General features: G+C 39.3%; 1 protein-coding gene and 1 pseudogene across 9 annotated transcripts in view; both read right to left on the bottom strand.

The window, feature by feature from the left end:
• Nucleotides 1–1,041: 1,041 nt before the first annotated feature.
• On the bottom strand, nt 1,042–2,358 carry LOC134209606 (cell division cycle 7-related protein kinase-like; annotated as a pseudogene).
• An 11,333-nt stretch (nt 2,359–13,691) lies between these two features.
• LOC134211848 (E3 SUMO-protein ligase PIAS2) overlaps nt 13,692–27,034 on the bottom strand; it is a 36,747-nt gene continuing 23,404 nt past the window's right edge. For 5 of the 9 annotated variants that reach the window (XM_062689160.1, XM_062689161.1, XM_062689164.1 and 2 more), the window contains 5 exons: nt 26,634–26,731; nt 26,380–26,572; nt 14,642–14,740; nt 14,409–14,514; nt 13,692–14,245 (listed from right to left, as the gene is read on the bottom strand). In XM_062689160.1, the coding sequence (XP_062545144.1) occupies nt 14,092–14,245; nt 14,409–14,514; nt 14,642–14,740; nt 26,380–26,572; nt 26,634–26,731 (650 nt within the window). In that variant the 3' untranslated portion in view covers nt 13,692–14,091. Of the gene's footprint in view, nt 14,354–14,408; nt 14,562–14,641; nt 14,741–26,379; nt 26,573–26,633; nt 26,732–27,034 lie in introns of all 9 variants that reach the window. The other 4 variants (XM_062689163.1, XM_062689162.1, XR_009979118.1 and 1 more) reach the window with 4 other exon arrangements.

The raw sequence follows: 27,034 nt of genomic DNA, 5'->3' as shown, positions 1-27,034 counted from the left end.
TGAGGTATATCATAAATGTTGAAAATATCTAAAAAATACGAATTGTGCGCAAAATTAGGTACACTATATTGAAAAATGGTTCCTAACATTGCGCATAATATATTTTAACGAAAAGTATAAGTATCAAACCAAATTCTCATTAGATGGCTTCAACAATATTATAATTATTGGATCTATGTGTAATCAGTTGTCACCGAACGTAAAACATTACAAAAAATACAGTTTTTCGGGTAGACCGTCACTTGTCTTTTGTGCTAAGAACACGCCATTTTGGTCATTTTCACTGTTTTCAGTACACATTTCAACTATTAAAATGAAAAATGTGTCATTTAACTGCGGCAAAATGCATGCACTGTTATAATAACATGTATATTGTGATGATTTTGAAATTATATTTTAAAATTCAATTTAAACGCATTCTATAACAAAAGTAACCGCAAAATGCGCAAAGTTAGGAGCTGCGCAAAGTTAGGTGCGTACACGGTACAGCACCAATTTGCGTCAACTGTGTGCTCACTGCTGAAAAAAAATTACAAAAATAAGAAACAAATCAAATGGCCTTCCATTGCTTTGTTTTTGATGGGATGAATATCGGAGCCATGAGATGAATTCCAGGAGCAGTTCCCCTATTACGTCTAAAAGAATATGATTTCTTTGTATATCATTCAAAAAATAATATATAGTTTTGCAAGGTGGAAAAAACATCATACTTTAAATAATGGTAAACAGAATTACAGATGGGACTGTTATGCTGCAATTTATAAGATGGGACAAAATGAATTGATATTTTTTTAGAGTTTTGTAGAACAAACTCTCCCTTTTAATTTATTCATAATAAAGTTTAGCATACATTCTGATGATTCCAACAAATAACTCAAAATCAGTGAAAAATCGAATGGGACAATTATGCCGTACACGGCAGTTTATAATTTAGATAAAATATATTCGCAAAGAATGTAGGCTTTTGTGTTCTTGTTCATGAGAAAATACCTTCTACCTTCTATATAAATTTATAATACTTATATGTTTTTCATTAAGTCTGATACTAATGACACACTGGTGGTATAAGTACCATGGTACAAGAATCTTGAAATGAGTACCGTATCGATTATTGTCTTTATCAAAGATAGTCTTGGAATAATTTTTTTGTCCTCTTGTACCATGGTACAAGTACCACAGGTGTGTCCTTAGTATGATACGCCTTCTATAGAGCGTCCGTAAAATAGGGATGCTTTAGAGCTTCCTCAGTGAAAATGCGATTGTGTGGATTCATCTCCAACAGTTTGTACAGCAAACCGTGCACTGTCAGAGTATTCATCTTCCGAAAAATCTCTGTTTGATTCAAAATGCTCACATAAAACATCGTCCAAAAGTTACTGACATTAGAAAACGTGTCTAGACTCGGCGCCAGATTTCTCATCTTGCTGCCGAGCGCGCAGACGTTGAAAGCGGAAACGAAATTTCAGTGACAGCTTCCGGAGATCCAGTGGCTGCTTCCGTTGGGAAATTTTGACGTGACGCCCTAATATGTTAGCAGACTTTTTAATGCGATGATCGCCGAAAACACCGACAAGAAATATGATGCTGGCAACCCAAATGTCGACGACGGCGTTTTGGTTCCGGTATTCCACCAAACAAATGTTGCAAACCTAACTTTTGTCGAAGCAACTGCACACAGCGTCAAGCTTCGCTGCAGCACTAATTAATGAAGAAATGCTATATTGGTGGGTTATTGATCCACCATGGGCCATTCTCTGGGGGATTAATGCTACCGTAGTTGAGTTGCTACTTCTACCTTGCTGTGGGTGTTGGGCCGCCTTTAGATTGCTACTGATGCTTATAACGGTGGACTTGGCTTGTCTCACAGATCTTTTGTAATATTCGAGAGTTTTCCTGAAAGCTTTTGATTTCCAGTCTTATCATCGGTTCAAATAATGCTTATCTGACGACTCGGTTACTAATATCCTGAGCCAACCCAAAATCAATTAGCAAAGTCTGCTTCTTTCGATTCTACAAGAAGTTGCTTGGTATCAAATCCCGATTGATCACATTGAATTCATGTACCCGCTTCAACGCAATCAATAGATTCTTCATGTACAGCTGAGTTTCAGTTGGTGTCATTTTATCATAGTACACATGAAACTGATCATAGGCGATGAATGGCAGCACAATTGCCACCGACTCCAGTCGGCGGAGGCATAAATCAACTCCAACTACATTGCTAGCCCCACCGATTAGCATCATACATCTCAGCTCTCGTTCGATTCGACTCGGATGACTGATAGTAATCAGATGCTTGATAGCAAACAGTTCACCCTTCTCCTTTGGGAGTCGCTCGTGACATTTCAGTGTATCAGTTGATATTCAGGTTATACGTCCCTGTGCCGCTCCTCTTTCACTTCGTATTCTTGGTACTAGCCATGGTCATGGACCTGCTGTGAAAGATGGGCAGTCCACGATGGCAGATAGCGTATTTCATACACGATTCTATTGCGCATATACTTTCTGAACAATAGTTTTACCACATCATCCAGGACTGCCGAGATGGAGGGCTCATTCTGAACAAAGTGATTAAATTAATGATGGTCTTTAGAGAGCTGAGAGTGTATGGAATCCAAAACCAAATACTACCAACTACCAAATGGCCAATCACCTTTTCCTCCAAATAGGTTTTTATGATGACAGCAGCACGGACAATACAATCCACAGTCTAAAATTAGTATAAAGAAGAAATAAGTATAAGAATACCTCCACAATTAATTAAAATTGAATCAAACTCACTAGATATCGCTGTATTTAACCATCACAGAATTCACCGCAGAGTATCAACTTTGCCTAATTGCTCAGTTGGTTCTTTCCGCACGACTATGTCCTCCGTGGTTTGCTTGGATGTGTAGATATTTATTGTCATCCACGTTGTCATCATTGAACCAACCTTGTCGGAAATTCGAAACGTCGTGTCCATCCAACTGCTCATAATTGCGAGCGCCATCCGGTGATTTCATGTTTTTTGAAAAGTTCGGTAAAATTTCATCCTAGATGTACTACGCCACCGCAGCTTTATTCCGTGTCGTTCTTCACGACATTCAACACAATCGAAAATGCAGAAGTTCCTCTTCCATTGACTGGAATTCTACGGTCAACATTACACTCTCGTAGTAATTTGGATGCGCTTCCTGGAAGCTTCAAAACGGAATTGATTCATTCAACACCGTACAATCTGATAGCTTCCGCTAAGTTAGCCAATGCTGATGTCGTAAGCCTCGGGCAAAACAGTACATCCCATCAAAATGGTAATCAGCCAAAGGATCTTGATATCGGTGTGCAGCGCATTCCAGGACTTTTCCACACTGCTTACAGAAAAGCGAAAGTTTTGCGAGAGCCGACGTAATCACTGCGGCCGGTGGTTTGGGTTTCACAACAATCTCGCTTTTCGGTGATTATGCGAAGCGCTGCGTCTGGCGTTTTTACACCTGGAATAAAAAACCAATTAAGAAGCAACCTTGATTAGCAATTTCTGTTTAAAAAAAAGTAAATTCAAGATTTTGATTAAACAAGCTGGAAACAGTTTACGTTTGTTACAATTATTTGCTTATTTAAAAGTAAGTACAACAACTTACCCTTCTGGTCCGGATGAGTGGTTTTCATCAGTTCGCACACTACAGCCAGGAACTAATAACACGAATCACACTTGGCGGAACATTTAAATTGCTCGGAACATTCAAATGGTCTGGTGGTTCTGGACAACGATCTCACTATAAGTGAAAAAAATTCAAAAACAAAACCTATGACCATAAAAAAACAAAAACAAAACATCGATGCTGTCAGTTATGCGTGCACGGAAAAAAATAATGCGGAAAATTGATAGCTGACAGCGTCTGGTTAGTGTCTTTTCAGTTGTATACCTAGGACTCCTACACACCGATTGAGAATTAAGCGCAACACGAGAAAATCGCGAGTGTCGGATCCCGGTATTAGTCCCTGGTTCTACGTCAAAAATTATCGAACTATAAATTAAAACTATTTTACACTCTATTCCATGCTTTAACCACAGACAAACAGACGTAACACTGAGGAAATTCCCATCGACACGAGCTCAACGGTCGTTTTAAATTCAACTGTCTGCGAGTTTCACATCCAGGGGCGCCGCGCGCATCGTATACCTTTGTATTTGACATCTCACACTAGCGCCTTCTGTTGACATTGTCGAACTAAACATTGTTTCGTACAACATGCACGTTAGGTGGTGGTAAAATAACTGGGCGATGGATTTTGAATCAAATTGTTCTAGCTGTTACGTCTGTTTGTATGTATGTGCTTTAACCCTAAGAATGTTCAACTTATTTGTTCAATACAGTATACCCCCGCTGATCCGACAAATGCATGGCCGGACTATCGGGGTTTCTCTCGTTAATCCGACTGTCAAATCCATACAAATGAACCAAAACAAAATCACAGCACATTTTTGAAAACTGACAGCATAATGTGTTTAAATGAGTGTTGATACTTTTTGATCCGGATAAGCGGGGTGATACTGTAATTAAGAGTGCTACTTGCACAAGGTACTGTCTATGTCTTTTTTCGTTTTATATCATTTCCACCCTCGGAATTGTTTATGTTGCATTCACAGTGCACTCGTATTGGTGACTTAGAAAATATGTGACAAAGATGGCGTAGCTTGTCATCCCCGTGGTAAAAATGATATTTTTGTGTTTGGACATTTCTCGGGTACTTTTTCAAAACGGCGTATGTCGCAAATTGTAAACAAACCAGTTTTCAACAGCATATGGCATCAAATTCATCTAAAAATGTTTATATATCTTCAAAGCTACATGAAAATGTGTTATTAAAAATGTAAATCAATTATTTGCAAAACGGTGTAACATCATTGTTGAAAATATTGCACATACACCGCTTAGCAAAAAATGTACTTGAAAAAGTTTTTTCGAACAACTAAATAGTTTAAAACGTGCGTCTGCTTGTACTTTTTCATCACTGATTTCAAAATTAAGCTTGTTGCTTATACTAACGATATGCGGAGGTTTTATGAGTCTGTCAATGGCGTGCGGAGAAAGACAGCGCCATCTCCCGTCATGTGCAACGACCAAGAAGGGAATTTGCTGACAGATAAAACTGAAGTGGCTGCCAGGTGGAAGCAACACTTCGAGACTTTGTTGAATGGAGGAAGTGACGGTGCATCGGTGAACAGAATAAATATTAGCGACGATGGACAAGCTGTGGAGTCACCTACACTAGATGAGGTTAAAAAAGCTGTTAAAGAGCTGAAAAACAATAAGGCTGCGGGGAAGGACCAGCTCCCGGCTATACTTCTCAAACATGGTAGTGAGCAGCTTTATGAAGTTCTGCACCATATTATGTCGAAAACATGGGAAGACGAGGAAATGCCTGCAAGCTGGTTGGACGGCCTCATTTGCCCTCTCTTTAAGAAAGGGCACAGACTGGCCAATTACCGAGGAATAACCCTCCTTAATTCGGCGTACAAAATTATGTCCCGTATTCTGTTCAACAGATTGAGACCGCTTGAAGAGTCCTTCGTCGGCGAATACCAAGCAGGTTTTCGTGAGGGCCGATCAACGACGGATCAAATGTTTACCCTAAAAGACAAATCCTTGATAAATTCCGGGAGTACAACTTGCAGACACATCATCTGTTTATTGATTTCAAGGCGGCGTACGATTCAGTTAAACGAAATGAATTATGGCAAATTATGCTTGAACATGGTTTTCCAGCGAAACTGATACTGCTGATTCGTATAACGTTGGACGGATCGAAATCAAGTGTAAGGGTTGCGGATGAAATATCGACGTCATTTGTTACCTTAGATGGATTAAAGCAGGGTGATGCACTCTCGAATCTACTGTTCAATATAGCGCTCGAGGGAGCGATTAGGAGAGCTGGCGTGCAAAGAAGCGGTACCATTATCACAAAATCGCATATGCTCCTGGGATTTGCGGACGATATCGATATTATCGGAATTGATCGCCGTGCCGTGGAAGAGGCTTTTGTGCCTTTTAAGAGGGAGACAGCGAGGATTGGACTCAAGACACGATCAACACCAGCAAAACGAAGTACATGGTCGCTGGCAATCAACGTGGGTTCATTAGTGGTGGTCAGAGGCGCGGTCACGTTCCGAGACGTGGGTAGGACAAAAACTGAATTTCAAAGACTTTCCGAAGGTCCTCTCATATTTCAAAAGATTTTTTCGGACATCCTCGGATAAGTTATAAAACTCGCTTCGGTAGATCATTTCCTAGAAGCATGTCTTCAAACATCTTTGCGAATTTTCAGAAGTCGCTATGGATTTCTGTATTTTTAAAAAAATATTTAATGGTTTCAATTTGACCTTTCCCGTCAACATTTTTTATTCGCTCAATCGATTGTTTATATTATTTAAGGTCAACTTCTCCAAAGAACCCATATTTTTGACGCCTCTAAGTATTTTTAAAATTTAAAACAAAAAAACACTTTTTCGGCTTTTGTTTTCGATTTTTGAAATTGTTAAGGTGCCGTCAGACGTTGCAAGCAAATCACTCGCAACGAGCATTTTGCTCGCAGAAAGTGACAACTGTCAAAAATTTGCCTGTCTGACTACACTGAAAGTGATTGCATGCAAACAAATGACAACTCGTAAGCAAACGCTCGCATGCAATGTGTGACTGCTAAGCGTTAAAAATATTCAACTCGCAGAAACGAAATTGCGCTTGCTAGTGCAGCACTAGCAAATTTTTCGCTCGCAAAAGTGAAAATGTTTTCAGGTGGCAGTGTTGCACTGCAAAAATAGGACTGAAATTAGATTCTGTGGCCGAAAAACAAGTTTTTCGTTTTTGTTTATCACCCTTATTCTTGTTTACGGACGAATGATACTTTCGAACGAACGCGATTCGTTCGAACCGTTTCTCCATTTGATTTTGCTGGCGTAAACGAGAATGCGCTTCAACTTTCGATCGAAAGCGCGTTCGTACGTAAACAAGAATATGGGTGTATATTTGCATGAGAGTAAATATGGCATTTGCTAAAAGTAAAAAACTGCTACGTGTGACTGCAATTGCGAGTGCTCTCAGAAATCCTTCGCTCGCACGAGTGATTTGCTTGCAACGTCTGACGGAGCCTTTAGAGGCTTAAAAAATATGGGTTCTTTGGGAAGTTTACCTTAAATAAGCCAAAGAAACGATTGAGACAATGAAACGAGATGCAAATTTTGACGGGTAAAGGTCAATTATCACTAGCTTCTAGGAATTCGAACCTTTAGCAAACTCTCAGAAATATCGCTATCTAACAGTAAAGCTCATGATCGTCCAAGAATTTTTCAGAGTGTTCAGTACTATTTACGGGTTTTTAGAAATCTTAAAAATAGTTGTACTCTAAATTCCTCAAAGACTTGCTGTCACACATCCGAATGTGCTATAATCATTATAAACTAGTTCATATTTGCATAATCTCTTGTTTAGTTTAACTTCCGGAGATGAGCTCGGCAGTCTAGTGACTACCGCGCCTGCTTTATAGACAGAAGATCTGCTGGAGAATAGATCACATAATGTAGCATAGACTGCATAACTTTTCTAAGTGAATACTTGATCTATACTTCTGAGCGCTCTGATATCCAGAATAGGTGGTAAATCTCAAATCTTATTTACTTGGATCGTAGCGTTCTTATAAGTCACGGAGAAAATACCATTGACAAGTATAGTCAGTCTAAGCTAAGCTATTTGGCTATATCCTCGTTTAGATATTCAACTTTTGTTTAATTCACCTGTCGGTCTGTTAACTATTATGAAATTTCAGAAATTCTCTGAGCCTCCCGGAACTAGCAGAAATAATAACGTACTTCCAGAAAAAAATCAACAATTTTATGGAAGAGCAGAAACTATTAGAAACTTCAAGAAACTCCGAAAATCACAAAACATAATTGAAACTTTTTTGGAATAGAAAACCCAGATTAATCCACCTAGCGTTGGTGGTGCCTTTCTCGCATTTAGTTAAGATACCAACTTTATATGGGGTTTATATCGCCCGATGTACCATTTTCTTCACAACTTTTAAACGGAATGACCGATCGTTATAAAATTAAATAGTGATCAACAAGGCTTTGTCCCCTGTCGAATGAAACTTGTTGCGAGGAAATCGGTTAAGGATTACTATACGAAAAGTTGTCTAATGTTTTTTATAGCTTTTGTGCACACACATACACACACACATACACACGGACAGACAGACATGTGCTCAGATCGTCGAGCTGAGTCGATTGGTATATAAAACTATGGGTCTCAGAGGCTTCTATAAAAAGTTCGTTTTCGGAGTGAAATGATAGCCTTTCGGTACAACTTAGTTGTACGAGAAAGGCAAACAATCTGAGGTGTTTTTCGGAAAAGAGTTCTCCTTTACAATCCCCGAAACTTCCACGATTGTCAGTTTAGCCTCTGATAAACTATCAAATATCTTATTAAATTTGGTAACTTCCTATCATAGGTCATAATCATGGGTAGGACAATGCTTTGACTGAAAAGATATTTTAGTTACTAGATAAAGATTGTCGCTGTCGTCGCTGTCCGGAACATCTTTTGCTGGCGAGGATAGGGGAGCTAAATGTCAAAGAAGGAAAATCCATACGATTTGACAGGTATGTACCACACATGTTTCGGACAGCAGAACAAAGGGAACCGAAGCGACAATCTTTATCTAGTAACTAAAATATCTTTTTTGACTGTCCTACCCAGGTATTTTCATGCGTAGGACATGTCCTACTTGTCCCACCCACTCCCGGCGCCACTGGTGGTGGTGGTAGCGAAATGGTGCTGGATGGTGAAAAATTTGAAGTGGTAGAAGAATTTGTGCATCTTTGAACATTAGTGACGTGCGATAATGATGTTACCCGCGAGGTGAAAAGGCGTATTGCAGCTGCAAATAGGGCTTATTACGGACTTCGTAACCAGCTTAAGTCCCGTAGACTACGTAGCCTGGTAGCGGGTCACTTTTTAGTGACTTGGTCACTTTTATCGGGCTAGTCACTAAAAAGTCTCTTTTTTCGACCTCAAGTCACTAAAGTCACTTTTTCTCGCAAAAAGTCACTATTTTCAACTATTTTGAAACTATTGACTAAGATTTTTTATAAGGCTTTGTGTATCCATCCGAAGATGCTTTGTTCATGGCGGAAATGAAATTACAAAAGATATTTTAGTTACTAGATAAAGATTGTCGCTGTCGTCGCTGTCCGGAACATCTTTTGCTGGCGAGGATAGGGGAGCTAAATGTCAAAGAAGGAAAATCCATACGATTTGACAGGTATGTACCACACATGTTTCGGACAGCAGAACAAAGGGAACCGAAGCGACAATCTTTATCTAGTAACTAAAATATCTTTTGAAATTACTTACCTTGGAAAAATGATCGCTCTGTAACTTTGCCAGCCATTTAACTCGCTGCTCTTATTGGCATTCCACCAGTAGCTAATTGAAGGTGTTTTACGTCACAATTTATTAATTGGTATACAGTCATGCAAGCAGGAGACCTGTCGATTTCGAGTTTTTTTAACTCAAACTTTATGCAGTAGGGGATGGTGGGAAGACTTGATTCTTCCCTGTTTTACCAAGAACTAAAGTAGTATTGGTATAGCGTATTTTTATAATAGATCCTGTAGACATATGATCGCTATGTTGCGAGTTTTTTTTAATTGGCAACCTTATTTACTGTGTTTTGTTCCTCCTAAAGATGTTTTTTAGTGGCCACGCAAAATTAGAACAACTTCTCCCAATAATGACCAAATGCTATTATTTTTTCACAGCACAAATCCATAAATATGCTTAATGACCTTCATTGATAAAAATGCCATCATTCCACCACAATTTCAGGATATTTGGATTTTAGGTTGTTGCCTCAATTTGAGCAGACTTCCCTCATTGGGCATCCATATAAAAATTAGTCCAAAAAATTCAAGAAAGTTTAATTTGTTCTCAGGCGGCTATTTTTTTTTTGTAGATTTGACAGATGTGATGAAGGGTTTGCTCTGAAAAAATATTTATTGAGTATCATAGATATCATAGAAAGGCGATCATCAAGTCACCCCAATTTTAAAGATTGCATGCTTTGTCGAATTCCATAACAAAAATCATTCATGAATACGCACAGCAAGTCGGAAAACCTGCGTTTTTTGGAGTAAAAATATTTAAAAATTCAGGGTGCATGGTCCTCATTACAAGAAGGAGGTCGAGGGATCAATCTCAGGTTCGTTGTACATGAATCTCCATAATTTTTGTATCGTTTTCTACTAAAACGATCCGTACAAACGATCCTGTCGCACTAAAAATTAAAAAAACATCCGTTTCAACTATGACAAATCGTAGAGTTCTCTGCATCTTTCTTAAGTAGGTGTTCATAGTAGCTGCAGCTTATCCAATGATCGAAATTTTCACTCATTCTCACGAGAAGAGGATGCTCATTTACGCAGATTAATAAGAAATAATTTTCAGAAAAGAAAAACAGGTGTTTGATAACCATATTTTGCTCACTTCCAGTGGCGTAAACATTTGATTCGCTTGCAGACTACTCATAGTTTTGAATTGTCCTGCTTTTTACAGATATTGAGTAAAATTTCCGTGCACGCTTAAAATCAATAACACAGAGATATGTTTGCTTCACACAAAACGGACCTAATGCAGAACAACACCTAGATGAGCGACAGTTACACAGGCACAAAAATGCCTCGTACGGTCGTGATAACGGTCCTTTTTAACATGTAAACGTTTGAACAGATTCCTTGTTTCATGAGGAACCTAATGCTGTTGAAAATATTGAAATCCAAACTTCAATAAAACCACACGAGCTATTTTTGTGGCTGTGTAACTGTCGCTCATCTAGGTGTTGTTTTGCATTAGGTTCGTTTTGTGTGAAGCAAACATATCTCTGTGTTATTGATTTTAAGCGTTTGGGGTTAAAAGAGAGGGCAATACAAATTTACTTCGTCACTAAGTAGATAAAAGTTAGCCTGTACGATTTTCGTTTCTCTTCTGAGTTCGTTCTAAGAGAAAAGAGTGGTGAGTGAAAGATGTTTTCCGCCATAAATTACGAAACAATATTCTCCTTCGACCCAAAAACGCCTGATTTCGTCTCATCGAACTTGCTGATCCTGTACTGAAATGAAATTGGAAGTCACTATTTGGTCACTTTTTCTGCAACTGAAAGTCACTATTTGGTCCCTTTTTTCGTCAGCTTTGATCACTAAAGTCACTATTTTGAGTGGCTTCAGTCGCTACCAGCCCTGCGTAGTCTGCAAACGAAAACAAAACTCGCGCTGTATACTACTCTGATTCTTCCGGTGGCTTTATACGGCCATGAGACATGGACGTTAAAGGAGGCTGATCGGAGGTCTCTCGGAGTGTTTGAGCGTAAGGTGCTGCGGACAATACTCGGCGGTAAACAGGAGAACGGTATCTGGCGGCGCCGCATGAATCACGAATTGTACAAGGTGTATGAAGGGCTGGATATTATAAAGCTTATACAACACGGCAGACTACGGTGGGCTGGTCACGTTTTTCGTATGCCGGAAGAACGTCAAGCGAAGATGATATTTAGTAGAGAACCCGGAAGAGGTCGCAGGCTTCGTGGAAGGCCGCGTACACGATGGCTTTTTGCAGTTGAAAAGGACCTGAGGGCGCTCAATGTTCAGGGCGACTGGAAGCGATTGGCCCAGGATCGAGTCCAGTGGAGAAGGGTACTCCATTCGGCGTAGGTTCATCGAAGAGCTGTAGCCCATCAAGTAAGTAAGCTTATACTAATGACACACTGGTGGTATTCGTACCATGGTACAAGTTGTACCACTAGTGTGTCACCTTGTACCATGCTGGTACAACGTGGAAAACCATAGTACAATATGTACTAGGCTAAAAATTTTTTTTTCATACTATTTTTCAATGATGACAGCGGGCTATGTCTATTGATGATGATGACACCGCGCTTCCGTGGAATGGTAGTCCGAAGTACTTTCTTCCCTCGCAAGAACATTCACAAGGCCACATGGAAATCTCTTATCAAAGATAGGGAAAACCAAATCGACCACGTTCTAATCGATGGTAAATTCTTCTCCGACATCATGAACGTCCGCACTTACCGCAGTGCGGATATTGAATCCAACCACTACTCCGTTGAAGTATGTCTGCGCTCAAAACTCTCGACGGTGTATATGACGGTAGACAATCCCAATACTACGCGTAGCAGCTGGAAGTGGCACTCCCAACGGAAGAGCAGCTAGGCGCAGCTTTATTTGAAGATGGCTGGAGAGATATTCGAGCACTAAGGCACGGTACCCCCGGATCAAAGAAACAACTGGTATGACGGCGAATGTGAGCAGTTATTGGAAAAGAAGAATGCAGTATGGAAGAGATTGCTGCAACAACGTACGCGGCCGAACGAGGCACGATATAAACAGGTGCGGACAGACAAAACTCGATTTTTCGGAAGAAAAGCCGTAACCGCCCCTGAAGTTGACAAACTATTAGGAAAGCTGTTTAAACACGGTGGTAAGGCACTGGCTAGAGCGCTGCACTGGGCAAATACCAAGGTTTGGGAGGATTAGGTTCTGCCACATGGGTGGATGGTAAGTGTCCTGTGTCCCATTTACAAAAAGGGCGATAAGGGTCGTACACTAATTACGTAAGCACTTATGGGGGAAGAAGGGGTCTGTCATTTTTATTCGCTCTTTATAAACCAAAAAATAATTTGTATGGGAAAAGTCTTAAGTCTTTACGAAAAACCCGCAAAATATGCTTACGTAATTTAATTAGTGTACGACTCCTACGCTGAATTGTAACAACTACCGCGCAATCGCATGTTCAGCAATGTGATTGCGCGGTAATTGTTACAATTCAGCGTAGGAGTCGTACACTAATTACGTAATCATATTTTGCGGCCTACAAGGTATACCAAATTCTATGCCGCTAACCAACACGAATTGCAAGAGAGTTCGTGGGGCAGTACCAGCCGGGATTTATGGGTGAACGCTCTGACACGGACAGATCAGGTGTTCGTCGTACGTCAGGTATTGCAGAAATGCCGCGAATACAACATGCCCACACGCCACACATTATCTATTTATCGACTTCAAAGCCGCATTTGATACAATCGATCGAGACCAGCTTTGGCAACTAATGCACGAAAAGGGATTTCCGGATAAACTGATACGGTTGATCAAGGCAACGATGGATCGGGTGATATCGGGTGAATTTCAGGGGCATTCACGAGACCCTTCAAAACGCGCAGAGGGTTACGGCAAGGTGATGGTCTCTCGTGTCTCTCGTGTAATACGAAGGACAGGGACTGACACGAGTGGTACGATTGTCACGAACTCTGTCCAGTTATTTGGTTTTGCCGACGACATTGATATTATCACGTAACTTTGAGAAATTGGAGGAACCTGGAGGAAAGGCTCAAGAGGGAACAATGTAATTTCTATCTTAGTTCTTTCTGTGTTTCACGTTCTATCAAAACGATTCCTGCTGTTATAATCTTCCAATTTACAAATTTCAAAACCTCCCGTGGCACCTGTTAGATGTCGTAGAGTTTTCTGCATCTTTCTTAAGTAGGTGTTCAACTACTTATCCTTCCCCTTCTCGTGTTTTTGTATACGAGAAAAGCTAAAAGAATGGCGGTGATATAAAAAGAAATGTTATTACAATTGAAACTCATGTTTTTCTAGTTTTATTACAATTGTGTTGTATATAATCATCCAGAAAACTATTCAAAATATATTTGTTCGCGTAAACACTTCATAGAACTGAGTTCAATTATGAGAAAGGGACCATAAAATGCTCATCAATTACGTCACGCTGAATTTATTTTAAAACCGTTGTTTTTAATGGATCCTCTAGCATTTGTTTAATTATTTAAGGCCCATAGTTGAGAGACGTAATTCATGTACATTCATCCTTACACATAATTGAGATTTTAGATATTTTTTGAAAAATTCTTTTGTTTCATCTTACATTTGATCACTATATTGTAAAACTATTGTTATGTACGCTCATGGTCTTAGTCGTTAAAGCAGTTGATGTAGCAACATCTTGCATACACTTATATGCTATTTCAATGATGCAAATTGTGCATATCCTCGCCATTCGTTGCACCATGCATATAACCTTGTACACTCCACTGACTGGTAAGGTAGGAAAGTTCTTGCGCATCATTAATTAGCCGATTGTAAATGTACGACTGCAAATCATCCGGCGCAGGTTCATATCTTGGAAAAATAATCATAGAAACTAGAGTATTTGCGATCAGTTAACAATTGGTCCTAACGATGGTTAGTTAGATGGCATGCCAAACCCCTTCAGATGTTTGTGAGTGACTATGGACAACCCTAGTTAAGAAAACACTTTCAAATTGTATTGCATTCAACTTACCTATTAAGTGCTAGTGGATTGAGTTGTAAATTGCTAGCTTGTTCTAGTGGACTTATCGGCAACTGGTATGGAATGGTTGGCGTACTAGCAGTGGTAGATGAAACATCTGTATGTGTATTTGTGTTCATAAATTATTGAATAATAATTCAAGGTCTTAAAAGTAATAAATCGTTTAATAAAATCATAAAACCAAAAAATAATTCATTTTACACAGCCATAAGCTTAACACTTACTATTAGACATCGCTGAAACCCCGCTATTGTATGTTGGTGGATTGGGGGTCGATGGTGGAGATGGGGAATCTAGAGATATAACAGATTGCGATGCATCTTCTGTAATTAGAGATACAGTAGGTTTTACTGATCACGTGATTGTTCGTTTATTCTATAATGTGAATAATAAGAGTTCTGCGTAGTAATGAAATACATGATGATGATGACGATAGTCCCACCACCACACACCCCTGCATAGATTTCAACTAGAAGATTTATTTGATGTAAAATAACCGGATGAGCAGCTGAAATACCTCAAACCTAAATCCCAACCCCGTCCATCCTGAAATTACGCAATCTAACTTTGAGTTGCCGCGAGTATCTTGGTCTAGGGGCAGTAGGGGCAATATGAGCCACCCTCGATTTGAGCTTATTGACAAGTTTTATCATCTCAAAGTTATATGATCTTTAAGAGAATGCTCCACATAAGTCTCAACGTGGAAACCGCATTTAAATTCCATTCAAACATGAAAATACACTTGAAAATGTAAATTTTCGCAACATAGGCAGAATTATCATAAGATTTGGAGTTTATAAATAGGGTTTTGATACAAAACTGATTAAAATACAGGTCAAAAATGCACCACAATCAAAAGATCTATTATAATTGAATGTTGTGCACACATGTTTGTACTAATACAAATCCGAATTTATCATAAAACTTTTTTTTCCAAAATAATGGGGCAATATGGACATACCTGCACGGAGCAACATATTAGGTACTGATATGCGAACAAGTTCAAATTTCTGTTGCCGAATACAAGACCATTATCATCATTATCCTAGATTCACTACGGATAAATTACAATATCGTATCACTGTGATCGGAACAGACAAAATGACCATAGACCAATTTAAATGTGTCTGCGCAAACGGTGAAGATTGGCAAATCAGTTCGGTCCGCTGTTGCGCGGCTTATCAATCCTTTTTTTATGTCTTTATTAAGGAGATTATTAAGGAGATTATTATACACTAAACTATTGTAGGAATATCATATTCATCCACATTACGAGACTTTTGTCTCCCAAAAGAACGTTTTGGATGGGTGGCCCATACTGCCCCAAATTGCCCCGTATAGTAGGGAACACACATTAAAAACAACACATTTTCGAAAGTGCATTTCAACAATTTATAAACACATTTTTCATCATTCATCGACGTACTATGAAAGTTAACAATCCCTAGTATAACTCAACATTTGAATAACGATTTTTGGAGCTTTTCAGCGCTTTTCGGAACGATTTCCTTAGGTGGCCCATATTGCCCAGGTATCAGAACGTCGGTTCCAGGGGCACGTTCACCTCAATTTGGGAGATTTGTGCCATAATGGCCCATATTGCCCATATGTCCCTTTCCCTTACTAATGGTTGATAATGATGATATAGTTTGTAAATATCATAAAGAGTCTCGGCTCCATAAAGTTATATAGAAGATTTATTTTCAATATCCCACTTTGATTATGAGCTAAATCATGTCTTGATATTTATGTCGTTTCCGGTTTCAAACCAGGGTCAGAACAACGACCCTGATGACCGGAACGAAATCGAAGCCGAGATCGAATCACTAGTCTTAGTGCAATGAATCGAACTGTCAACTTTACAATTTCATTGGTTCGTGATATGGCTAAATGAGCTAAATAGTCTATTCAGATTACGAGCTCAATGACGCGATGTGATGACATGAAGTCAAAATTCACTCATCTTATTTTTATTCCATTATATGACACCATGTCAAATATCACGTAAATGCTTGTAATAAAGTGTTAAAATGGAGAAAAAAAAATTTAATGTATGGAGATTGTCATCAAGTTATTCTTTATCATGATATTTATAATATTTATAATGAGGCTATTTAAATAGGCTATACGGAAAGATCGAATAACCAACCCCGGTAGGCACTATGGTTGTATGCTGACAGGAAAGGGGGGTTTGGCCCTTTCCGGAGGTGCAAATCTGGTTGAACGCCTGTTAGGAGCAGTGGTGCAAAATCTCAGTCTCAGTGACGGACATTTGTAGGATATTGATATCATTGCCTATTCACACTCACTTCCCAGCAGTGAAAAATGAAAATGGTTTGCAGCAACAATCAACGATACAGTAAAAATATATACCTCTTTTCTCATCGCACACGCAGCCCGCAGTGACATACCACTCAGTTCATTCTCTGGGGCGTGAATGTGACGGCCCTATATAAATGCATGGGTGAATACTATCACTTGAAAGAAAAAGACAGGAAATTTGTGCTGAATGATCATCAGCTTCAGCCCGCTGTTGGCGAACCGAGTTGGCTAAGCTATTGCTGCTTTTTCTTTCTGACTGACGTGATAGCCTTGATAAGGGACGCAAGCGAGCAAATCAAGAGAAAAGTTTCTTTCGTCCTGTCATTGGTAGGGAATGCCTTCGTTGCGTATCGTTAGTCGTGACCTTTGCTGCTGCTGGAGGAATGGCAATCAGCAGTACTTATTTCTCACTAAGAATCTCCGGGCAACACACCTGGCAACACACGAGTGGCGACACTTGCTTACAGATTGATAGACCACGTGCTGATCGACGGACGACATTTATCGAATGTTATAGAGATGGAACGTCCTTCAGGTGCCAGAACATTAACTTGGATCACTATCTTGTTGTTGTAAAAATTGAACTAGTAAAAACAGATGAAGTGTCAACCTCGTTTGTGATCTTAGCTGGATTGAAGCAGGGCGAAGCGCTTTCGAAATTACTGTTTTACATTGCACTCGAGAATGGGATTGGGAGATTTCGTGCAGAGGAATGGCACTATTAGTACAAGGTGACAATAAAGACATTAGACGAAGTTTGATCCCTGAACAAACAAATCAACAGGCAGCCCTGAATGCGCAACACTGTTGATGCTGAATGAGCTTTTCAAAATAGGCCATTTGATTTTTTGTAGTTTATTTGATTTTAATCTACGGACAATACATTTCTTGTTCACTAGACCTCTTCATGCTTTCAAAAAGTTTCAAAAATTCAACCGTTCAGCACAGAATCACAATTCTTATGCTAAAATAACTCCGAAAGGTCAAATAATTTTAATTAAATATTTGTAACGGCCTAATCATTAGACAATAACAATACTTCCGCCTTACCAACTAGCATTTGTTTACTTTGCTCGATAGGTAAACGGTTTGACAGTTCAATAAGTAGGTTTGGCTTCACACTAACGCAACTCTAGTGCTGTCCAATGAGCAGCTTATTCCCATCCCATTAGGGTCTGTTCAAATATTACGTAACGCGAAAAACGTTGCTTTTGAGAACCCCCCACCCTCTCGTAACAATCTGTATCTATTTCCAGAACTACCCTCACCCCTATGCGTAACGCGTAACAAATGGATTTTTGAAAAAAAAAATTGGTGGGATTTAAAACACGTTACAATAAACTATAGACGAATCCAAGTAAAAATAAGAAAAAGACACATGACGGTGTTAACTTTGACAGATCCTACAGCTCATCATAGGGAGATCATTTTAAAATGCTTATAATAAATTCTAGACAAAATGTAATTAAATCTGATTGATGTACGGTGCGGAAAAAGTTCTGAATTACATATCTGAAAGCTTATCTCAATTTTTTGAATATTTTCCAAAAATGTATCTATCATACAGTTCGGAACTTTTTCCGTATCATACATCAATCAGATTTTAATTACATTTTGTCTAGAATTTATTATAAGCATTTTAAAATGATCTCCCTATGCTGAGCTGTAGGATCTGTCAAAGTTAACACCGTCGTGTGTCTTCTTCTTATTTTTACTTGGATTCGTCTATTATATGCATTGTATATTTTATTGTACTTTAAAGAAAATAGACATTTTTAATATTTAATTTTGTTTCTCTATGCAATTAATTTGTTATACGTAACAATATTTCGAAGGACACCCACCCCCCATATTTTGTGTAACAAATCGTAACGAAAATCAAACAACCCCCCACCCCCTATTGCGTTACGTAATATTTGAACAGACCCTTTTGAGCAAGTTATTCCCATCCCGCTCATGCCCATTTGTTGACAAAAAAAGAACGAGCAGGACGGGAGAAACTTTAAGCTACTTCAAGCTGCTAATTGGACGTAATTTTTATATATTATATATAATAGACTCTGGTATCGACAACTATCACCTCACCAGAATAAGCACGATAAAGTGTATCACCTATAAGAAAATATGCGAATGACTTGATGCTTACGCTAATTTATTATTATGTGGTGAATTCTTGTTAAACATTATGATTTCCACTAAAATGTATTTCTGGTTACGATACTTCCAAAAAATAATATAAATACTGTGTAAGATGAAATTCTAGGAAATATTACATCATATGTTAAACTCACCGAATAATTCATTTAAAAACAACCATAAAATTAATACGAACACTGTAAACTACACCAGATCACCAAAACCAAGCACGTTTATAATTTAAAGTAACAAGTGCAAAAGCCAGAACAAAGAAGAAATAAATGACCAATAAGAAACCATTTCAAATGAAAACCTAATACCACACGCGACCGCAATAAAGACAAATGCATTTAAGTGTGGATATGGTTTATCGAACATATATAAGCTTAAGACTATTTCTTAGTAAGTCGGATATCTCTAGTCTAATAAAACTGCAGTTTGTTAGTTGTTTTAAGCTGAATAATATATTCATTTTTAGACAAATTAACATACGGTATGGTTAGCAAGTTATTTTATACACTTGTTTGATTCATGTTTTTGTTTATAATTTGAAATGATTTCTCTTTGTCAGTTCAATTATTTCCTCAGTTAGTTATTAACTATTTTCTATTCTTTTTATGTTTTTGTCTTTAAATAGCTGAAGGATATAAATATCAACTGATATAACGCCACGAATCACAATTAAAAACATGGCCAAATTTTAGATCGAGGTGTAAACATAAAGAATTTATGGATATAATTTACCAATTTAATATTAGTCCGCTTCTAGTACACTTTACTTGTATGATTTAAATTTATTCGATGTTTCATATGAAAAATGTGACAGAGAACGAAAGTGAAGGTTAAAATTCCAATTTTTTGCGGAACCTAATAAACGAGTCTTCATTATTTGTGAAAATAAATTGTAAACTAGAACAAACCATATTTATATCTCGGAAAATAAGACATTGGTAATGGAAGATTTCGCAGTGAAATTTCATGCTCTTTTCATCTAGTTCATACATGAAATAAGTCTTATATTAGATTACGGTTATCGGGGTTAGTACTGTTTCAACAGTTTTTTTTTAAAGCCCTAAAAACCCTGTGCTTTATCTACACACCAAGAACCATCAAGTCAGCCTAAATTTGGTTTGTTTTTTGCATTATATGCAACGTTTTAATTATTTTTTTTCAAATAGGAACAAAAAAAAACTGAATGCCAAATCAGTTGGCCGGAAATAGTATCATTTGATTGAAAAAAAAAATGCAAATTGTTCCACACAATTTCAAAAAATATAATACAACCATTTAAGTGTTTCGATACAAATCTTTACTTACAAGAAAGAAAATACGGGCTCACATGCAATTGGAAATATGTAAGAAAATGTGATTAACCTTTCCAAAATGCATGTCGTATTCTATATTCTTACAAACTAAATACAGTAAGCTTTTCCTTACTCGATTTTCTGTAGCTCGAAGTAAATCTTCCCTGCTCTGAACAGATTTACCTTTCTAATTCGATACTCAGTGGTCCCTTCAAGATCGAGTAAAAAAAAGAACACTGTATTTTAACACATCAGAAAAAATAACAGTTGTATTTTAGTAAAAGTTTTTTTTTATACTGTATCTAAACTGGCTCGCTAATCAATTACCTATCCCAATAAACGTACATCTCAATTCAGTTAAAACATTTTACCAAATAAACATCAATTGAAAAGAATCCTTGAAGTAGAGACTAGACTAATACAAGTCGTAACAGTTTCTTTGTATGCATAACACTTATTCAAGGTATTATTTAAATTTTGAAATGATAGTGAAACAATTTGATCGTATAATGTTTGGTAGCAATTTTTTTAACGCATGTCAGTCCTATTAGCAGTTTTTTATTTATATTAATGCTTCGAATTTGGCTCATATTTTGAAGACTGGCTTAAAGATATTTATTTTGTCCCCAATGCTAATCAAATCCATATACATTTTTTATAGTTTTAGCATAGTGTTCTGTGTGTTACAAATGGATAAAAAATCACGAGTTCCACACAGGTTGAAGAGCTCAAAACCTAGAACGATTGCGGTTTTCCGGGGGTTGGAGAAAAACAGTTTTTCAAAAACTCTGGAACGAAATGACCCATACATAAAACGCGACGCGAGACTGGACACAACACTTATGGTTCTTACCGTTATGTCGACCGGTTTCGGGCTCGATGCTGGCCATCTACAGGACGTGGTCCAACCTGTAGATGGGCAGCATCGAGCCCGAAACCGGTCGACAAAAATGTAATTAAAAAAAATCCTTTTTTCGTTTGTAAGAACCATAAGTGTTGTGCCCAGTCTCGCGTCGTGTTTTATGTATGTTATATAGTTCTTACGTTAGCACAATCTCTAAAAAATGAGATTTGTTCCGTAACAGAAGTTCCGTGCGTTCCTCGCACTGCCCTTCCTTACTAGTTCATAACGTAATGTCATTAATGATTGGCAAAAAATGTACCATAATTAATACAAAGGTGGGAAAGAAAGTTTACCATAATCACATTGTCAGCTGCAGGCAAATGCTTACCCAACGAATACCTTCCTCAATTTCCAATGCCGCGGTACTTAGGGGGTGTCACTAAGTCCATGGCCTTTGGTTAAATAAGTACCACATCTACTCCTTCCCTAGTTAAGTTGAAGATGTGGATGGCATGAGCAGTATTGCCGTAATCTGATAAAGTGACGTATGCGCCAAATTACAATCTACATGTTTTCCATTTTTCTGTTAAAGAACTCGATCAGTATTACTCGCTAACACCATTTTTGGAATGGTGTATATCTGATTGCATTCTAGTAGGTGAAACATCATTTATAATAACTGGTAAAGTGATCTACTATTACTATTAATAAAATCAACCTCGGGTGATGATCAACCCGGCAAAATGTTCCGTTATTGCTTTTTCTCGAAAATAAAAGCCGATTATATTCAACTATGAATTACGAAGAATGACAATCGAACGTGTGAATCACATGAAAGATCACGGGGTAATCTTGGGCTCACAGCTGACTCATAAGCATATCGCATACGTCGTTGATAAGGCTTCAAGAGCACTTGCAGTTGTGTTTTGAATCACAAAAACATTCTCCGATGTAAAATGATTGCAATCACTTTATTACTGTTTAATATGTCCTAATCAAAAAGTACTGCTCAGTCGTTTGGAGCCCACACTACAACGGTGTGGAGCGATTAGAATCCGTTCAACGTCGTTTTCTTCGGTTCGCACTTCGCAAACTGTCCTGGAGTTACCCTTTCCGGTTACCAAGCTACGAGAGCCGATGTTGCCTGATCAACCTTGGCACTTTGCTAGGTAGAAGGGACGTCACCAGAGCATTGGCCATCGTCACAGTGGGATTGTCACAGTGGGATCATGACGGGGTTTCAAGTATGCCCACAACCCACAACCAAACCACAAAATTGAAATATCTAATAATGTAAAATTGGTGAAATTTCCAGTATTTTTTTCTTCAAATTACCTAAATCAAATATATTTCTTGGTAAACTAATTTCGGCATAATATCAACTAGGAAGCACTGATGATGATAAGGACGAATTCTACGCACAGTTGGAACGTTAGTACGACGGCTGCCCACGACGTCAAAATCATCATAGGAGATTTGAACGCTCAGGTTGGCCAAGAGGAGGAGTTTAGACCGATTATTGGGTTGTTCAGCGCTCACCGGCTGACGAACGAAAACACCCTACGACTAATTGATTTCACCGCCTCCAAGAATATGGCCATTCGCAGCATCTACTTCTAACACAGCCTCCCGTATCGGTACACCTGGAGATCACCACTGCAGACAGAATCACAAATCGATCACGTTCTGATTGATGGACGGCACTTCTCCAACATTATCGACGTCAGGACATATTGTGACACTAACATCGACTCTGACCACTATCTGGTGATGGTTAAACTGCGTCCAAAACTATCCGTCATCAACAATGTTCGGTATCGACGACCGCCGCGGTACGACCTAGAGCGACTGAAGCAATATGATGTCGCCTCTGCATACGCGCAACCTCTCGAGGCAGCGTTGCCGGAAAAGGGTGAGCTCGATGGGGCCCCTCTTGAGGACTGCTGGAATACAGTCAAAGCAGCCATTAACGTCGCAGCGGAGAACAACGTCGAACAAATCGACAGAACGATTGGTTCGACAAAGTGTGCAGACAGAATCTGGAGAAGGACGCAGCGCGGGCGGTCGCGCTGCAGCAAGGTACCCGGCAGAACGTGGAACGTTATAAACGGAAGCGGAAACAGCAGACCCGCCTTTTTCAGGAGAAGAAACGCCGCCTGGAAGAAGCGGAGTGCGAGCTGTGCCGTTCTCAAGAAACACGCAAGTTCTATCAGAAGCTCAACGCATCTTGCAAAGGCTTCGTGCCGCGAGCCGAAATGTGCAGGGATAAGGTTAAAGGCATCTTGACGGACGAACGTGTGGTGATAAAAGGTGGAAGCAGCACTACAAAGAACATTTAAATGGCGCAGAGAGTACAGGCAGTGAAAGTCAAGGCAGCGGAGGAGATGACTACGTCAGTTCAGCGGACGATGGAAGCCAACCAGCCCCCACCTTGAGGGAAGTTAAGGATGCCATCCAACAGCTAAAGACCAATAAAGCAGCTGTTAAGGATGGTATCAGAGCTGAGCTCATCAAGATGGGCCCGGAAAAGCTGGCCACTTGCCTGCACAAACTGATAGTCAGAATCTGGGAAACCGACCAGCTACCGGAGGAGTGGAGTGTGAGAACTTTCGAGCGATCACCATCCTTAATGCCGCCTACAAAGTGATATCCCAGATCATCTTTCGTCGTCTTTCACCATTAGTGAATGAGTTCGTGAGAGGTTATCAAGCCGGCTTCGTTGACGGCCGCTCGACAACGGACCAGATCTTTACTGTATGACAAATCCTTTAAAAAATGAATACCAGCGCACCATCTGTTAATTGATTTCAAGGCGGCATACGACAGTATAGACCGCGTAGAGCTATGGAAAATTATGGACGAGTACAGCTTCCCTGGGAAGCTTACCAGACTGATCTAAGCAACGGTGGATGGTGTGCAAAACTGAGTGAAGATTTCGGGCAAACACTCCAGTTCGTTCGAATCGCGCCGGGGACTAAGACAAGGTGATAGACTTTCGTGCTGTTGTTCAACATTGCGCTAGAAGGTGTCATGCGGAGAGCCGTGTGTAACAGCCGGGGTACGATTTTCAATAGATCCCGTCAATTTATTTGTTTCGCGGATGACATGGACATTCTCGGCCGAACATTTGCAATGGTAGCAGAACTGTACACCCGCCTGAAACGTGAAGCAACAAAAGTTGGACTGGCGGTGAATGCATCGAAGACAAAGTACATGCTTGTGGGCGGAACCGAGCGCGACAGGGCCCGCCTGGGAAGCATTGTTACGATAGACGGGGATACCTTCGAGGTGGTCGAGGAATTCGCCTACCTCGGATCCTTGCTAACGGCTGATAACAATGTTAGTCGTGAAATACGAAGGCGCAGCATATGTGGAAGTCAGGCCTACTACGGGCTCCAGAAGAAACTGCGGTAAAAAAAATACACCATCGCACCAAATGTGTTCATGTACAAGACGTTAATAAGACCGGTAGTCCTCTACGAACATGAAACATGGACAATGCTCGAGGAGGACTTGCAAGCACTCGGAGTATTCGAGAGACGGGTACTTAGGACCATCTTTGGCGGTGTGCAAGAAGACGGTGTGGCGGCGAAGAATGAACCACGAGCTCGCTCAGCTCTACGGCGAACCCAGTATCCAGAAGGTAGCTAAAGCGGGAAGGGTGCGATGGCAGGGCATGTTGCAAGAATGCCGGACAGCAACCCTGCAAAGATGGTGTTCGCTTCCGATCCGGCAGGTACGAGACGGCGTGGAGCGCAGCGAGCGAGGTGGGTAGACCGGATGCAAAACGACTTGGCGAGCGTGGGGCGCATTCGAGGATGGAGAGATGCAGCCTAGAACCGTGTATTGTGGCGTCAAATTGTTGATTCAGTGTTATCTGTTTAGATATAAATTAAATAAATGAATTAATCAACTAGGACCATACCCGAACCTCTTCCCCTACAAAAATATAATTAAGTCAAATTCGAAAAAGTTTTCGGGTCCTTTAAGGGCTACATGTTTATATGGAAAACATAATTGTAAATGACTTGTAAATAAAGTTATTAGCAAATTAGTCCCATGACATTGAAATTGCATTTCCCGTTACTACGTGATGAACTTATTGTAAACATAAAAAATCACGATAATAAAGATCTAAAAAAAAAAACATTTCCCGTTACTGTTTCGGAGTGGAAGCAAATACCATTATTGACTCCTAGTGCTTGCAAGTCCTTCTCGAGCATGGCCCAAGTTTCATGTCCGTAGAGGACTACCGGTCTTATGAGCGTTTTGTACATATTTGGTGCGGGTGTGAATCGCGAAATCATCTAAATCTCAAAAGCCGCGTACAAAGCGACCCCAAATGAACTGTAAATATTACTAAATAGTGCTGATTTGATCAACAAAATATATGTTTGAAATCGTTAACATATCGAAACGCTAGCGTCGAAATAACGAAATAACCATTTTACTGCCCATAAATGCATAACTGTCACATGTATATAGGAAATCAAGCAAACATGGGACTGATATGAATTTATGGGCAGTTTACAAGTGAGATGTTTGTATAGTAACAAGAGTTGGATGACTCCATTGTACTAGATAGGATAGGACTGATATGCGATTTTAATCTATAATTTAAGAAAAAAATAAGCGTTTATAAGTGAATTCCAGTTCTACAGTTATAGCTTAAGAGAAATTAACTTTCAATTTGTTTCACTGTCCATAATTTCTTCAGTGACAATATCAGTACTGTCAAGAACTTCATCTTTGCCACACAACATTTGAGGGCACCACAGTTGAGTATTTTTTTTAATTGGCCCGTGCATTGCGTGGATAGAATAGAAAGAAAAGTAGACATGGTTTTGGTTATTTAGAATCGAAATGCGTAAATAATCAACAAATTTGAGCTTATGGATAATCCGTAACATAAATAAGACTCATAATACTATATTAATCGTGCGAAAAAAAGTCGACAAAAAATTCTGAACATGATGGATGATATTAAGTCTGAATTCAGACAGTAGTGTTCATAAAATGGCGATAATGAGGCGTCTTTCCATGCCAATTCAAACATGAATCACTAAGAAGCTGGCTATGTTGTCAGCCGTGCGATAATGTGTTTCATTTTTCTCAAAAAGTCGCTCAAGGTGATTATGGCTCGCTTTTACAGGTCTAGCTAAGTAGCCAGCTTAAAGCCTATAAAAAAGCATTTCAATCTACCTGATTATCGCTTTTTAAAAGTGGTTCACAAACTACCGTAATTTTGCATTCTGTGAGCTTTGCACTCGAACACTTTTTCGTCTTGTCCCGTTGTCGGTAGTCGAGTCTGGTTTAGAGTCAGTCATTGTAATAGTTCGTTTCCCATTTGACCTACCATTCATTTTTGGCTTAGATACAGTCGAAGCGGTTGCAGTGACAACAGTTGCAGCAGAACTTGTCGTACTTGCAGCAGTGGTGGCACTCGAGGTAGTTACATTAGTGCCACCCTGACCCCCCGGGGCAGTACGTGTGACTGTTTTACGTTTCAGAGGGAGATCGTCATCAGAATCGCTCAACGTTAAGTCCACCTGCAATGAATTTTCAATAAGCAAATTGACAATAGGCGAATGAAGCGATATTGTTCCATACCGTATCACCCGAGGGAGCTGTTGTTGAGGAAGGTTCGCTACTGGAAATAACACTAGTTTGGTTGATGCTCGATTTTGGTGGATCTGTCGTGATTAACTCTGCAACAAAAAGATTTACGTAAATAAGTTATGTAATTGGCCTGAAGAGCTTTTTTTATTACAGATAGTTTCAGATTTTGTCCAAAGAGAAATACAAGATCAATATAACCGTACATTGCAATTAATTGCTTTTTAATCGGCAACTCGGCCGTACGAAAACAATTTTTTTGTTTAATATCTTGGCTGTGCATATGCACAGCACATGTTTCGAAATGGACAAATTGCATATGTGGAGATTGGACAAATCAAGCATTCGAAAGATATTCAATTTGCAAAACAGAGCTAACCGCGGTGGAGGTTGGT

Source organism: Armigeres subalbatus, chromosome 2, assembly GCF_024139115.2.
Source record: "Armigeres subalbatus isolate Guangzhou_Male chromosome 2, GZ_Asu_2, whole genome shotgun sequence".
Lineage (NCBI taxonomy): Eukaryota > Metazoa > Arthropoda > Insecta > Diptera > Culicidae > Armigeres > Armigeres subalbatus.
This window is presented reverse-complemented; position numbering and strand designations above follow the sequence as displayed.